The sequence below is a fragment of the Somniosus microcephalus genome, chromosome 33 (genome assembly GCF_052327205.1).
Source record: "Somniosus microcephalus isolate GS21.2 chromosome 33, FLI_Smic_1.0, whole genome shotgun sequence".
Taxonomy (NCBI): Eukaryota; Metazoa; Chordata; class Chondrichthyes; order Squaliformes; family Somniosidae; genus Somniosus; species Somniosus microcephalus.
In genome coordinates, this window is record NC_141019.1 from 25035151 (window position 1) to 25052172 (window position 17022).

The 17022-nt window shown below is 51.0% G+C and overlaps 1 protein-coding gene across 2 annotated transcripts in view; it reads left to right on the plus strand.

Moving 5' to 3' along the window:
* The first annotated feature begins 5387 nt into the window (after window positions 1–5387).
* Window positions 5388–17022, plus strand: part of LOC147097012 (protein lifeguard 2-like) — a 38899-nt gene continuing 27264 nt past the window's right edge. Inside the window, exon 1 of one of the 2 annotated variants that reach the window (XM_085972740.1) lies at window positions 5388–5675. In XM_085972740.1, coding sequence (XP_085828866.1) covers window positions 5661–5675 — 15 coding nt within the window. In that variant the 5' untranslated portion in view covers window positions 5388–5660. The remainder of the gene's footprint in view (window positions 5676–17022) is intronic. The other variant, XM_085972739.1, reaches the window with a different exon arrangement.

A 17022-nucleotide genomic window follows, 5' to 3' on the forward strand; every position in this document is an offset into this window, starting at 1 on the left:
GCGATATATTTCCAGGTCAGGATGGTGTGTGACTTGGAGGGGAATCTGGAGGTGGTGGTGTTCCCATAATATTGCTGCTTTTGTGCTACTGTGTAGTTGAGGTCGCAGGCTGAACCCAGGGCCTAGTATAGCATGAAGAAAGGACCTTCATATTTTTTGAAATAAAAAAGACTTGAGTTTCTATAGCGCCTTTCACGACCACCAGACGTCTCAAAGCGCTTTACAGCCAATGAAGTACTTTTTTGAAGTGTAGTCACTGTTGTAATGTGGGAATAAGGAATAAGAACACAAATGGGTCGAAATTGCACTGTGCAATATTAACGTGTGATTAACGTGTTCGTTTCGCATTGCCACCTCTGGTTTGACATATTCCTGGAGGTTTGATCACTTGACATTTGACCACGTAATATTGGCCTGCAGTTTGCAAAATGTGTTTGCATTTAGCTTATAAACGTTGGGTCCTCTGTTCCCGAGTGCCTTTGCCAGCAGCAGCCCCCCAGGGAGACCCCCGCTGATTCCGGGAGACTCCCGGATAATCAGGGAGGTTTGGCAACTCCATTTTTTGTGTGAAATTCCTGCACTACTTTAATAAAATATAAATGGGTTGGCACTGCCATTAACAAATAGCGCTTGAAGGGGTTTCATACAAACTTGCTGAAGCGCTCGTGTGCACAGGATGATCTCAGCGCCTCACACCCTCAAAGCTTTTAAATTTCCCCACACCGACAGAGAATTTACTCGAAATTTTGGAACAGTGTCATGCTCAGGTCAAAGGGCGCATGCAACTGCGAGCTGTTTGATATCATTCCACCTGCCTCAGTGAATACATTTAGGCAGAAGAGCCCATGGCCCTATTTCGAAGAAGAGCAGGGGAGTTCTCCCCGGTGTCCTGCGCCAATATTAATCCCGCATTCAACATCACAAAAAACAGATTATCTGGTCATTATCACATTGCAGTTTGGGTTGGCGGTGGCTCAGTGGGTAGCACACTCGCCTCTGAGTCAGAAGGTTGTGGGTTCAGAATCCTTCTCCATAAGACTTGAGCATATAAAGCTAGGCTGACACTCCAGTGCAGTACTGAGGGAGTGCTGCACTGTCAGAGGGGCAGTGCTGAGGGAGTGCTGCACTGTTGGAGGGGCAGTACTGAGGGAGTGCAGTACTGAGGGAGTGCTGCACTGTCGGAGGGGCAGTGCTGAGGGAGTGCTGCACTGTTGGAGGGGCAGTACTGAGGGAGTGCAGTACTGAGGGAGTGCTGCACTGTCGGAGGGGCAGTGCTGAGGGAGTGCTGCACTGTTGGAGGGGCAGTACTGAGGGAGTGCAGTACTGAGGGAGTGCTGCACTGTCAGAGGGGCAGTGCTGAGGGAGTGCTGCACTGTTGGAGGGGCAGTACTGAGGGAGTGCAGTACTGAGGGAGTGCTGCACTGTCGGAGGGGCAGTACTGAGGGAGTGCTGCACTGTCGGAGGGGCAGTACTGAGGGAGCGCCGCACTGTCGGAGGGGCAGTACTGAGGGAGTGCTGCACTGTCGGAGGTGCAGTGCTGAGGGAGCGCCGCACTGTCAGAGGGGCAGTACTGAGGGAGTGCCGCGCTGTTGGAGGGGCAGTACTGAGGGAGTGCCGCACTGTCGGAGGGGCAGTACTGAGGGAGCACTGCACTGTCGGAGGGGCAGTACTGAGGGAGCGCCGCACTGTCAGAGGGGCAGTACTGAGGGAGTGCTGCACTGTCAGAGGGGCAGTACTGAGGGAGTGCTGCACTGTCTGAGGGGCAGTACTGAGGGAGCGCCGCGCTGTCGGAGGGGCAGTGCTGAGGGAGTGCCGCGCTGTCGGAGGGGCAGTACTGAGGGAGTGCCGCACTGTCGGAGGGGCAGTACTGAGGGAGCGCTGCACTGTCGGAGGGGCAGTACTGAGGGAGCGCCGCACTGTCAGAGGGGCAGTACTGAGGGAGTGCTGCACTGTCAGAGGGGCAGTACTGAGGGAGTGCTGCACTGTCTGAGGGGCAGTACTGAGGGAGCGCCGCACTGTCAGAGGGGCAGTACTGAGGGAGTGCTGCACTGTCAGAGGGGCAGTACTGAGGGAGTGCTGCACTGTCAGAGGGGCAGTACTGAGGGAGTGCCGCACTGTCGGAGGGGCAGTACTGAGGGAGTGCTGCACTGTCTGAGGGGCAGTACTGAGGGAGTGCTGCACTGTCAGAGGGGCAGTACTGAGGGAGTACTGCACTGTCTGAGGGGCAGTACTGAGGGAGTGCTGCACTGTCAGAGGGGCAGTACTGAGCGAGCGCCGCACTGTCAGAGGGGCAGTACTGAGGGAGCGCCGCACTGTCAGAGGGGCAGTACTGAGGGAGTGCTGCACTGTCAGAGGGGCAGTACTGAGGGAGTGCTGCACTGTCTGAGGGGCAGTACTGAGGGAGCGCCGCACTGTCAGAGGGGCAGTACTGAGGGAGAGCTGCACTGTCAGAGGGGCAGTACTGAGGGAGTGCTGCACTGTCAGAGGGGCAGTACTGAGGGAGTGCTGCACTGTCGGAGGGGCAGTACTGAGGGAGTGCTGCACTGTCAGAGGGGCAGTACTGAGGGAGTGCTGCACTGTCTGAGGGGCGGTACTGAGGGAGCGCCGCACTGTCAGAGGGGCAGTACTGAGGGAGTGCTGCACTGTCAGAGGGGCAGTGCTGAGGGAGGGCTGCACTGTCAGAGGGGCAGTACTGAGGGAGTGCCGCACTGTCAGAGGGGCAGTACTGAGGGACTGCTGCACTGTCAGAGGGGCAGTACTGAGGGAGTGCCGCACTGTCAGAGGGGCAGTACTGATGGAGTGCCGCACTGTCAGAGGGGCAGTACTGAGGGAGTGCCGCACTGTCAGAGGGGCAGTACTGAGGGAGTGCTGCACTGTCAGAGGGGCAGTACTGAGGGAGTGCTGCACTGTCGGAGGGGCAGTGCTGAGGGAGTACTGCACTGTCGGAGGGGCAGTACTGAGGGAGCACTGCACTGTCGGAGGGGCAGTACTGAGGGGGTGCTGCACTGTCTAAGGGGCAGTACTGAGGGAGTGCTGCACTGTCAGAGGGGCAGTGCTGAGGGAGTTCTGCACTGTCTGAGGGGCAGTACTGAGGGAATGCTACACTGTCGGAGGGGCAGTACTGAGGGAGTGCTACACTGTCAGAGGGGCAGTATTGAGGGAGCACTGCACTGTCGGAGGGGCAGTACTGAGGGAGTGCTGCACTGTCGGAGGGGCAGTACTGAGGGAGCACTGCACTGTCGGAGGGGCAGTACTGAGGGAGTGCTGCACTGTCGGAGGGGCAGTACTGAGGGAGCGCCGCACTGTCGGAGGGGCAGTACTGAGGGAGTGCTGCACTGTCGGAGGGGCAGTACTGAGGGAGTGCTGCACTGTCGGAGGGGCAGTACTGAGGGAGCGCTGCACTGTCGGAGGGGCAGTACTGAGGGAGCGCCGCACTGTCGGAGGGGCAGTACTGAGGGAGTGCTGCACTCTCGGAGGTGCAGTGCTGAGGGAGCGCCACACTGTCAGAGGGGCAGTACTGAGGGAGTGCCGCGCTGTCGGAGGGGCAGTACTGAGGGAGTGCCGCACTGTCGGAGGGGCAGTACTGAGGGAGCTCTGCACTGTCGGAGGGGCAGTACTGAGGGAGTGCTGCACTGTCAGAGGGGCAGTACTGAGGGAGTGCTGCACTGTCTGAGGGGCAGTACTGAGGGAGCGCCGCACTGTCGGAGGGGCAGTACTGAGGGAGTGCCGCGCTGTCGGAGGGGCAGTACTGAGGGAGCGCCGCACGGTCGGAGGGGCAGTACTGAGGGAGTGCCGCACTGTCGGAGGGGCAGTACTGAGGGAGCACTGCACTGTCGGAGGGGCAGTACTGAGGGAGTGCCGCGCTGTTGGAGGGGCAGTACTGAGGGAGTGCCGCGCTGTCGGAGGGGCAGTACTGAGGGAGCGCCGCACGGTCGGAGGGGCAGTACTGAGGGAGTGCTGCACTGTCGGAGGGGCAGTACTGAGGGAGCACTGCACTGCCGGAGGGGCAGTACTGAGGGAGTGCTGCACTATCGGAGGGGCAGTACTGAGGGAGCGCCGCACTGTCGGAGGGGCAGTACTGAGGGAGCGCTGCACTGTCGGAGGGGCAGTACTGAGGGAGCGCCGCACTGTCGGAGGGGCAGTACTGAGGGAGTGCTGCACTCTCGGAGGTGCAGTGCTGAGGGAGCGCCACACTGTCAGAGGGGCAGTACTGAGGGTGTGCCGCGCTGTCGGAGGGGCAGTACTGAGGGAGTGCCGCACTGTCGGAGGGGCAGTGCTGAGGGAGCTCTGCACTGTCGGAGGGGCAGTACTGAGGGAGTGCTGCACTGTCAGAGGGGCAGTACTGAGGGAGTGCTGCACTGTCTGAGGGGCAGTACTGAGGGAGCGCCGCACTGTCGGAGGGGCAGTACTGAGGGAGTGCCGCGCTGTCGGAGGGGCAGTACTGAGGGAGCGCCGCACGGTCGGAGGGGCAGTACTGAGGGAGCACTGCACTGTCGGAGGGGCAGTACTGAGGGAGCGCCGCACTGTCAGAGGGGCAGTACTGAGGGAGTGCTGCACTGTCAGAGGGGCAGTACTGAGGGAGCGCTGCACTGTCTGAGGGGCAGTACTGAGGGAGCGCCGCACTGTCAGAGGGGCAGTACTGAGGGAGTGCTGCACTGTCAGAGGGGCAGTACTGAGGGAGTGCTGCACTGTCAGAGGGGCAGTACTGAGGGAGTGCCGCACTGTCGGAGGGGCAGTACTGAGGGAGTGCCGCACTGTCTGAGGGGCAGTACTGAGGGAGCGCTACACTGTCGGAGGGGCAGTACTGAGGGAGTGCTGCACTGTCTGAGGGGCAGTACTGAGGGAGTGCTGCACTGTCAGAGGGGCAGTACTGTCGAAGGTGCTGTCTTTCAGATGAGATGTTAAACCGAGGCCCTGTCTGCTCTCTCGGGTGGGTGTAAAAGATCCCATGGCACTATTTCGAAGAAGAGCAGGGGAATTATCCCCGGTGTCCTGGGGCCAATATTTATCCCTCAACCAACATCACTGAAAAACAGATTATCTGGTCATTATCACATTGCTGTTTGTGGGAGCTTGCTGTGCGCAAATTGGCTGCCGCGTTTCCCACATTACAACAGTGAGAACACTCCAAAAAGTACTTCATTGGCTGTGAAGCGCTTTGGGACGTCTTGAGGTTGTGAAAGGTGCTATGGAAATGCAAGTCTTTCTTTCATTCAAAATGACACCTTGGTCAGACACTCTTAAAATTCATCAAACTGCTCTTTGTGAAACGCAGCACCACAGTCCCTGATTGAATAACGGGACTTCAGCAAACGGGCACACGACTGCATCAACCCACTGGGTTGCCGCGGCGATGCCCTGGTGCAAAATCCTTTCTCAGCCCTTTTGCAGTTGTGACCCTTGCAGCTGTGCTCGCCAGCTGTTTCGGGCTGTCCCAAGGCAGGCGCCGGGAGCCCAGTCTGCAAGCCCGTCAGAGCCGCCCCCTCTTTGCTGCACTCACGTGGTACCTTCCTGCGTGCATGGTCATGGACCTTGCTGGAAACAGTCTCAACACAGATTGACTGCGGTGTAACACCGGGCAGGTCAGTTTCACTGGAAATTAACCTGCGCGCAAGCGGTGAATATCTTCTGGCCTGTGCACTGCAAGTGAACCGCGAAAAATGACACAAGGCAAAGTAAGTACATTCCTATCGCTGCGGACCTCTGCTTTATTTATTGATTGACAGATGAGTTTATTCCAGGTGTCTAGACAATTGAATGCTATGATATATTCCTCCAAACAAAATAGATAAATATTTGGTTCCCCTTTATAGCCTCATTCAATCCTTTTTTTTTGAATGACGTCCTTCAGCCTAATAGGAAATAAATACTATTCTTAAAACAGGACCTTCCAAAACAACCCGTCTTTATTTTAAAAATCCTGGCGGTCAAATGTTGCACGGTGCTCCAAGCTCGGTCTGCAATGCAATGTTACTGTGGGTGTAACATGTGCAGTGACAAAGATGTTTTGCAGTATTAGGGTTTGCATGTTACTTGTAAATGGCTCAGCTTTTCGTGCCTCACCCGAACTAACGGCAATTCTGGCCGTTTGAGTGTGTGTGTGGGGTTGGCACGTTATGCCGGCGACCTCCTGTTTGTTGTGGTGTTGGTGCAGTGTGCATGCTGTTGTTTATTCAGCGACGCGTATAAAACCAAACGGTGCTGCATCGGAATCATTTGCAGTTACTGTACCAAACCTGAAACATTATCTCTCGCATCTATTATTTACTCTCCTCTCCTGAAGGCTCTGACTCACAGTGCCATGGTTACCAGCATCCTTCCTTCGCGGCGAGTGGCTATTCAGTCATGAAGGGCATCCAATTCCAAACCTCTTCCAGTTTCCAACACACACGCACTTTCTACTGTAAACCCCAACTGATTGTTTTCCCCCTCTCCCTAAACCTTGGGCAACTATCGCAGTCCACCTGCCTCCCTGGTTGAGATTAGGAACAGGAGGAAGGCCATTCAGCCCCTCGAGTTTGGGTAACTCTGACTGGGAATTGAACCTGGGGGCTTCTATCCTTCTACCTCTAGCGCTGCATTGAGCTAGGCCTTTACCCACTAGGGTAGCTCTGAGTCCTACCTCATTAATGCTGATTCAGCCACTGCAGTCCATATATAGTGCCCTTGCTTTCTGTGGGCGGGTATACTTGTGCTAAATTTGGCCCATTCACCCCAGAGAGACGGTCCTGCTTTCTTGCCTCATCCCTGGTGCTTTTGGCATCGCTGTTCCTCAACTGGCAGTTGTAGCATGTTGGCATCCAGTCGCATGATGACATTGGTCGCACGCCACCCGTACAGTGGCGGGTCGCCGCCTGGTTGTACGGAGGGGAGAAGAACATTTTGGGAAAAGACCAAATTGGTATGCAGTGCATGGCTGGCCACCATCCCTGATGTACAACTTCAGCAAGGCGTGGGTTGCTGTTCTTGCTTCGTGCCTGGACTCCCCACACCCCTCACACACTGGAGTGAGTCACTTTCAGGCCTGCTGTGTAATCACCTGCTTGGAGTTGCTTAAGAGTAGCCATGGGGTCGGGGGAGTAGTTGGAATTGATCTTCCAGTTCCCCCTTCCCTGTCAGTTGGGGTTAAGAACTCCTCTGGCCACTGCATAGAGCAACGATGTCCATGCCCCTATTTCTGTTTCCAATAGGACGCGTTCCTGGATTTGCTGGAAATCCTGAATGGAGGAACTCCCCACATTTATTAACGTCTCTACACGCAGCTATCGGAGCAACTCCTAGCCCATCGCCTCCATTCGGGAGCTCCCTCCACGTCAGAACCCACCGTGTGAGGGATTTCTGGCTCGAAGCCATTGCCCTACCCTCTGTAGCACAGCACGTTAGACCACCAACATGCGCTGCCTCTCATCCCCACCCATAAGGCATGCCTTGGTAAGATTTAAGGGTAGTGGAAATCTGGAACGCTCTCCCTCCAAAAGGCTGTGGAGGCTGGGGGACAGTTGGAGTTTTCACCCCCTGAGATTGCTAGATTTGTGTTGGGTGAGGGTATCCTGGGACATGGAGCAAAGGCGGGTAAATGGGGCTGAGGTGCAGATCAGCCACGATCTAATTGAATGGCGGAGCAGGCCCGAGGGGCTGAATGGCCTCCTGTGTCAGACTTAACAGAGGCTCAATTCCGAATCCTGGAACAATTTCAGCTCTGACATCACAACAGCAGAAATGGTACAATGATTGGGCCCTTAGAGTTTTCCAGAACAAATTGTTCTGGAATATTTCAAACATTGTCACATGCCCGCTTGATAGCATTTCTTTGTTTTTTTTTCTTTAGTGATTTATTTTGATGTTTCTGCTCCATTTTCCCTGCCATTGCCTTCTCCTGGCCGCGATGAGCCTGTGCTGATCAGCCCTCCGCTTTTCCCCCTCTCCCTCTGAGGAAAGCACTTCTGCATTGCACCTCCCCGTTACGCACGGAATCTCACTGCCTGATGACTCGTGGGCACAAACTTACATCCCACTACTGCTGGACGCTGCAGATTGAAGCTCCGATACAATGGGGTTCTTCTCCTTAGAGCAGAGAAGGCTAAGAGGAGTATTGATAGAGGTGTTTAGAATCATGAAGAGATTAGATAGAGAAACTGTTTCCAATGACTGAAGGGTCGCTAACCAGAGGGCACAGATTTAAGGTGATTGGCAAAAGAACCAGAGGCGACATGAGGAAAAACTTTGTTACGCAGCGAGTGGTTAGGATTTGGAACGCGCTGCCTGATAGGGCGGTGGAGGCAGATTCAAGAGTAGCCTTCAAAAGGGAGTTGGATAAATACTTGAAGGAGAAAAAATTGCAGGGATATGGGGAAAGAGCGGGACTGACTGGGTTGCTCTTCGAAAGAGCCGGCGCAGACTCGATGGGCCGAATGGCCGCCTCCTGTGCTGTACTATTCTATGATGCACTGTCCTGCTCTGCCACCCTTGACCACCATTTCTTTGTCGTAACCCTGCAAAGTATGAATGAACTATACATCACCTTAAGGTGGGTTCTGACCCTGAAAGTTAATGACATTTTCCATGATCCGTGTATCCCCAATTTGCTCCGCTCCTCTCCTAAAGGCGGTGTCTCCTGCTGGGATACAGTTCTGCCATTATCAGCATCTCTTCGATACGTCGCCCCTTTTTCATGTGTAAATCTAGAAGTGGGTGTGATCAAGCTATTCCTCCACAGAGGGCATCACAGCTGAACCCAAGCCTGTCCTTGCGTGATGCCTGCAACACAGAGTGGTCACTAGATGGCGATGAGTACTGGGAACCTTGGCTGAATGGTTGGTTGGTTTTCTCCCCCCCCCCCCCCCACCCCCCCCCCCCCTTCCCCCTGCCCAACCCAGGGACACACACTTCAGCTGATATGACGGAAATCAGCATAGACCAGAGTTCGAATCTTGAACCTTCCTGGTTTGTGTGGGTCAGTAGCACACCGCATGATGTATTTCCCTGCTGAACCGTCGGAGGTGGTTTAGGTTTGTTCACGCTTTACATTCAGAAGAGCAAATCCTATAGCAGCCGAGAAAAAGCTATCGACCAATAGAATTTTATAGATGATGAAAAAGAAAGACTTATATTTCTCTCGCGCCTTTTGTGGTAAACCACTTTTATCGTTACACTATAGTTATCACTGTTGTATTGTTATCACCGTTATCACTGTTGTATCACGATACGAGGTCGCCTCTTGTCGCGCTGTTATACCTGGGCTGACCACCTCCGACTCCGCCCATGGCTCCACCTACCTGCCCAGGTATAAAGGTAGTCGACTGGCTGGTATTCCTCCTTGTTGGACCCGATCACCCACGAGGGTGGGCTCTGTTATTTAGTCAATAAAAACCTTTAGTTACGTTCCTAACTCGTCGCTTTTTATTGGACGAATTGATAGGTATATCACCTTTCATGACCACCGGACGGCCAAAGCGCTTTACAGCCAATGACGTACTTTTGGAGTGTAGTCACTGTTGTAATGTAGGAAACGCAGCAGACAATTTGCGCACAGCAAGCTCCCACAAACAGCAATGTGATAATGACCAGATAATCTGTTTTTTAATGATGTTGGTTGAGGGATAAATATTGGCCAGGACATCGGGGATAACTCCCCAGTTCTTCTTTGAAATAGTGCGTGGGATCTTTTACGTCCACCTGAGAGAGCAGACGGGGCCTCGGTTTAACGTCTCATCTGAAAGATGGCACCTCCGACAGTGCAGCACTCCCTCAGCACTGCATTAGAGTGTCAGCTTAGATTTCTCTGCTCAAGTGATGGTATAGAATCCTATAGGAAAATTTGTAGGATAAGATACTTTGTCTCCCTGTCTAGTTCTCCCCACTCCAACATCATGCTTTATTGTCCACCTTATTGAGGCGAGGCAGGGAGGTTATCGACTGCCAAGTTGGTGCCAATGACTCTATTGAGCTGGCAACTGGAAAAATACATGGGAGCAGCCTGGAGGTGAATCATTTGCCATCTTACGGTTCCTCCCTGTGTATAAATTCCTAGCATCAGCGGTTCTCCTGTCTCTATGGTATTCAAGCCACCGAGATCCTTCATTTTCCAAGTGAGAATTCCTGGGTGCCATCTTGCACTCCCAGCGCTGCATCGACATTACCCTTTACAGGATGCTTAGTAAAGGTAACAGAATCCATATTCTCCTTGTTCGAGAAGGCTAAGAGGAGATTTGATAGAGGTGTTTAAAATCATAAAGGGTTTAGACAGAGTAAATAAAGAGAACCTGTTTCCAATGGCTGAAGGGTCGCTAACCAGAGGACACAGATTTAAGGTGATTGGGGAAAGAACCAGAGGCGACATGAGGGAAAACTTTTTTACGCAGCGAGTGGTTAGGATTTGGAATGCACTGCCTGATAGGGCGGTGGAAACAGATTCAATAGTAGCCTTCAAAAGGGAATGGGATAAATAGTTGAAGGAGAAAAAACTGCAGGGATACGGGGAAAGAGCGGGAGAGTGGGACTAACTGGATTGCTCCTCGAAAGAGCCGGCGCAGACTCGATGGACCGAATGGCCTCCTCCTGTGCTGTACTATTCTATGATTCAAGCTGTCATGTTGCGAAATCACGTTGGCGATCTGTGTCGGGCAGTGGTGGGGTGCAGATTCCCTTCAACGATTTCCCAAATTCAGTTTTGTACTGTGGGCGGTGATAATGAGGCGGTGGGTGACTTTATACAAATGGGAAATAGTATGGCTTGTGAAGGGGAATGTGAGAAGGAGATGCTTTGGCTGGCGGTGTTTATGATGGAAACCCTTCTAGAGGTGGAGAGACATACAGTGGGAGGTGAAAAGAAGAGTGAATGAGGCTTGCGCCCAATCATCACTTCTGAATGGTGGTCGATAGTTGCACCCTAACAAAGGCACAGAAGCGGAGGCTAGATGCTTTTGTAAAATACTGTGCCATGAGGGTGTTGAGTTGTTGGGAAGGGAGTGACCAACATTGAAGTAATGAGGAGGAATGGCCTACAGTAACAGTGCTTTGCGGAAGAAGATTACAATGAGCAGGGACTGTGTGCTGTATGACAGAAGATTGGTCACTTTGTGAGGCCAAAGTGGAGATGGGACTGATTGGAAGGGTCAGGTGTCAGCTGTGGCTCAGTGGGTAGCACCCTCTCCTCTGAGTCAGAAGGTTGTGGGTTCAAGTCCCACTCCAGAGACTTGAGCACAGAAATCCAGGCTGACACTCCAGTGCAGTACTGAGGGAGCGCTGCACTGTCGGAGGTGCCGTCTTTCGGATGAGACATTAAACCGAGGACCCGTCTGCCCTCAGGTGAACGTAAAAGATCCCACGGCACTATTTCGAAGAAGAGCAGGGGGGCGTTCTCCCCAGTGTCCTGACCAATATTTATCCCTCAACCAACATTATCTGGTCATTATCACATTGCTGCTTGTGGGACCTTGCTGTGCAAAATTGGCTGCTGCGTTTCCCACATTGCAACAGTGACTACACTTCAAAAGTTCTTCATTGGCTGTAAAGCGCTTTGGGATGTCCTGAGGTTGTGAAGGGTGCTATATAAATGCTCTTGCAACATGCAGATAGTAGGTGGCGATGTCTGAGAGGGAAGAGTGTGAACTCTATGGCCAGCCTGGCTCTGACTGCTCCTAGCAAACTGCTTTGCTGAAGGAATGGAGTGTCAATCACGGGGGCAAGTGCCCATTAGTGACCAGTCATAAATCAGAGATGGTAGCAGCTCAGCCTGGTGATGTGCGTGGGATTCGGGGGGGGGAGGTGGGTGCATGCAGGAGAAAGCAAGCCATGTTCTCGATAAGAAGATGCCTTAAGTTCTGATGTAGCTAATGGTTTCCAGTTTGTGCTAATTGTATTCACTCGGAGGTTTTTGTTTGCTGTGATGTGGGATTTGGGACAAAAAGTCACTCGTGTGGAGGATTTGACTGGAAGCATTTCATCTGGGCCATGTGACTGAGTCTGCTGGTTGTTACTGCGCTGGTAAGTTCTGCATGCCAACAAAATATCAGCTGGCAGCAGTGTGCTGGGTTAACCTCGTACCGGGAAATTTACTGCCTTCTTTGCACATGTCTGACTAAGTAAAGAGAGGGGTTGGCAGCAAAGGTTTTGAAAGTGCAGCATGCAGTAATTTAATTTTTATTCATTCGTGGGATGTGGGCGTCGCTGGCAAGGCCAGCATTTATTGCCCATCCCTAATTGCCCTCGAAGGCGATGGTGAGCCGCCTTCTTGAACCGCTGCAGTCCGTGTGGTGATTCTCAGTATACTTTTTTTTTTACAACTGAGTGGTTTGTTAGGCCATTTCAGAGGGCAGTTAAGAGTTAACCACATGTGGGACTGGAGTCACATATAAGAAATCGGAGCAGGAATAGGCCACTTGGCCGCTCGAGCCTGCCCCGCCATTCAATAAGATCATGGCTGATCTCGGGCTCAAAGCCACTCCCCCGCCCGCTCCCATAACCCTTCACTCCCTTATCTTGCAAAAATCTGTCTATCTCCACTTTAAATGTATTTAATGACCCAGCCTCCACGGCTCTCTGGGGCAGAGAATTCCACAGATTTACGACCCTCTGAGAGAAAAAATTCCTCCTCATCTCAGTTCTAAAAGGGCGACCCTTTATTCTGAAACTGTGCCCCCAAGTTCTAGATTTCCCCACGAGGGGAAACATCCTCTCTGCATCTACCCTGTCGAGCCCCCTCAGTATCTTATATGTTACAATAAGATCACTTCTCATTCTTCTAAACTCCAATGAGTATAGGCCCAGCCTGCTCAACCTTTCGTCATACGTCAACCCCCTCATCTCAGGAATCAACCGAGTGAATTGTCTCTGAACTGATATAGGCCAGACCGGGTAAGGACAGCAGATTTCCTTTCCTAAAGGACATTAGTGAACCAGATGGGTTTTTATGACAATCCGGTAGTTTCATGGTCACCATTACTGATACTAGCTTTTTTTAAATTCCAGATTTATTTAATTAACTGAATTTAAATTCCCCAGCTGTCGTGGTGGGATTTGAACCCATGTCCCTGGATTATTATTCCAGGTCTCTGGATTACTAGTCCAGTAACATAACCATTATGAGATACCTGAGATACCCCCTCCGGTTAGAGAGTTTCTCCTCCAGCTTGAGATGCGTACACCTCCTGAGATTCTGCCCCCGCGGTGTGGGGGCTGTGTGCAGCAGTCTCTGCCCGTGTCGTCACTAGACTTGAACCACTGCTGGGGGAAATGTTCCCAGTCATCCTTTCACCTGCATAACGTACAAGTGCAAGGATTGGGTGGCCCAGTGGCTTAGGACACTCCATTTTATCTCTGGGGCCTGCGTGCAAGTCCAGCCCACTGATTTCATGAAGCTCCTGGGTCTAAGGTAGAACTACCAATGGTCCCACTCCACGTTGGAGGCATAGAATATAAGAGCAGGGCGGTTGTGCTTGAACTGTATAAAACACTAGTTAGGCCACAGCTAGAGTACTGCGAGCAGTTCTGGGCACCACATTAAAGATTGCACTGGAGAGGGTGCAGAGGAGATTTACGAGGATGTTGCCAAGACTGGAGAATTTTAGTTATAAAGAAAGATTGGATAGGCTGGGGTTGTTTTCTTTGGAACAGAGGAGGCTGAGGGGAGATTTAATTGAGGTGTATAAAATTGAGGGGCCGAGATAGAGTGGACAGGACCTATTTCCCTTAGCAGAGGGGTCAATAACCAGAGGGCATAGATTTAAAGTAATTGGTAGAAGGATTAGAGGGGAGTTGAGGAGAAATGCCTTGGTGAGACCACACCTGGAGTACTGTGTGCAGTTTTGGTCTCCTTACCTAAGAAAGGATATACTTGCCATAGAGGGAGTGCAGCGAAGGTTCACCAGACTGATTCCCGGGATGGCAGGACTGTCATATGAGGAGAGATTGGGTCGACTAGGCCTGTATTCACTAGAGTTTAGAAGAATGAGAGGGGATCTCATTGAAACGTATAAAATTCTGACAGGGCTAGACAGACTGGATGCAGGGAGGATGTTTCCCCTGGCTGGGGGGGTTCTAGAACGAGGGGTCACAGTCTCAGGATACGGGGTAGGACATTTAGGACTGAGATGAGGAGAAATTTCTTCACTCGGAGGGTGGTGAACCTGTGGAATTCTCTACCACAGAAGGCTGTGGAGGCCAAGTCACTGAATATATTTAAGAAGGAGATAGATAGATTTCTAGATGCAAAAGGCATCAAGGGGTATGGGGAGAGAGCGGGAATATGGTATTGAGATAGAGGATCAGCCAAGATCATATTGAATGGCGGAGCAGACTCGAGGGGCCGAATGGCCGACTCCTATGTTTGACCCAGTGTGTGGTGGAGGTCTGGAACTCACTGCCTGAAAGGGTGGTAGAGGCAGAAACCCTCAGTGTTTAAAAAGTACTTGGATGTGCACTTGAAGCGTCGTAACCTACAAGGCTACGGACCAAGAGCTGGAAAGTGGGATTAGGCTGGAGAGCTCTTTGTCGGCCGCGACAGACATGATGGGCCGAATGGCCTCCTTCTGTGCCATAAATTTCTGATTCTGTGATACTATTTCCCCCCCTCAGCGACAATCTTCCAATTATTCTGGGCGCCCCATCCCGCTGCTTCCCATTTCCCAGCCTCCACTTTTCCTCAGCTGTTAATTGCTTTTTGCTGATTTTTGGGATGCAATGCTGCTCTTTCGTCCACACGAGCAGGAGGAATCAAGGGAACACTATTAAGAGAGACAGCTATTCCACCCTCAACACAAGTAAAAAGGCAATTGACTCCTTCAATGTGCACACTTGAACGGTAAAAGAAAAAACTTACATTTATATAGCACCTTTCACTAACACCGGATGTCCCAAAGCGCTTTTGGAGTGTAGCCACTGTTGTAATATAGGAAAAGGCGGCAGCCAATTTGTGCACAGCAAGATCCCAATGTGATGATGAGCAGATCATCTGTTTTAGTGATGTAGGTTAAGGGATAAATATTGGCCAGGACACCGGGGAGAACTCACCTGTTCTTCAAAATAATGCTATGGGATCTTTTACGTCCACCTGAGAGAGCAGACGGGGCCTCGGTTTAACGTCTCATCCAAAAGACTGCTCCTCCGGCAGTGCAGCACTCCCTCAGTACTGCACTGGAAGTGTCAGCCTGGATTATGCACTCAAAGCTCTGGAGTGGGACTTGAACCCACAACCTTCTGACTCAAAGGCAGGAGTGCTACCCACTGAGCCATGGCTGATGCACTGCTACCAGTGGTTAATGCATTGCATCATTTTCCTTTCTGCAAGGAAGTGCGTGACCTCCGTTGGCACCTCACCGTGACGGCCCAGCCAGCACCAGGAACGTGCCACGTTGACCGTGACTGTGTTCCGACATGAGAAATGGCTTCAACTATTCCCAGACTCCGGGAGTTGCGTCCTCTCCCATACAAAGTCCTGCACATCCTCCACCGCTATCCTTGCCACACTCCAATGGCTCCCTGCACTGCAACAAATCAACTTCAAGATCCTCATCCTTGTTTTCAAATCCCGCCAAGGTGTCACCCGGGGGCCCTTCCCCAGCAAAACACCCCTGCGTGCACCCTCTGCACTGCAACCTCGGATTATTGCGTGTTCCCCCATTCCCTCCACGTCACTAACAGCCTAGTCGTTCAGTGGCTATATCCTGACCTCTGGAATTATGTCCCAAAATCACTTTCTTTCACAACCTCCCTCCCTGCCATCAGAAGTCTTGCAAAAACTGATCTTTGTGTCCTTTTTATGTGAGGGGTGTAAGATCTTATAGATCTGAGTTCTTGGACAAGACAGCAATAGGCAGCAGCCAGTATGTTTGAGCAGCAGATCAAGATTTATTAAGCATACAGCGTAATATACTTAATATTAGGCGATAGTTTTAACGAGTAGCTCGCAGCCCTAGGTTTCTGGAACCTCTCGGACACAGATGATGTCGTCTTAAGTCTGTTCCTTTGTCCTCGCAGTACGTCTGTGTGAAGTTGTTCTTTGGGTATCGAGGTTTTAACCCTTTTTTCTTATCAAAAGTTGGTTTGGCCAGTGTCCATATATGGTTTTTAACAAAATCGCCTTTTATAATTGGTTCTAATGGTCAAAATACCACTGTCACTCAGACTAAGGTAGCATCCCGCCTTTCCAGTACTTTTCCACCAACTTTGCCATGTTCAGTGTTATCTTGTTTATAGTTTTGTTAAGCAAATTCTAAGTTCTATACAGTATTATAATATGTTATTTAATGATTTAACCTTCACTCGCAGTCTGTGGCTGTTTGTTATCAAAACTGAGTCAAAACTGCTTTTGGCTGTGCAGCTACATTTTGAACAAGTTTTCTAGTTACCCAGGAGTAATTATGGGTAATATTATTTGGTCCATGGCTACACTTGAAGTTATACATATATGATTCTCCTCTACTAAATATCTTTAAATATCAGCCTTTCGTACAGAGGCATTATATAAATGACAGTGTCGTTGAAGTGATTGCAATGCTGTGATTTCTCTGTTATATTACGGTGAGTTTAATGCTCCGATACTGTAAGCTGAATGTAGTCAGTTCATCGTTCTGAAACTTGAAGATAAAAATGAATACTTCAATCTGTCGTCACTTTAGTTTAAAGGTAAAACTGTACCAGTCATTGGATCACAATTGTTTCTCTCTTTAACATGGGGCCCTCATGGAGAAAGTTGCTCCTCAATATAACTGGCAGCTTTAAGTGAGGCAGTGGATAAAATATTCAATGGATCATTGACATTCAATGCTACAAGGATGGATTATTCCCTAATAATAGATTCCCAGGAATTCTCTAATGGATTCCTGATTATTTCCAAGTAGATTCCCAAGAATTCCTCAGTAACAGATTCCCATGGATTCTCTGATAATTGGCGCACATGAATCTGCAAACATCACAATTATAAAAAAAAAAAAAAAAAAATCACTTCAGGGCCAAATTGCCAGTATTTCTGTTTCACTCAAAATCATTACATATCTGTGCATTTTCCATCAAAGTTGTCCTGAG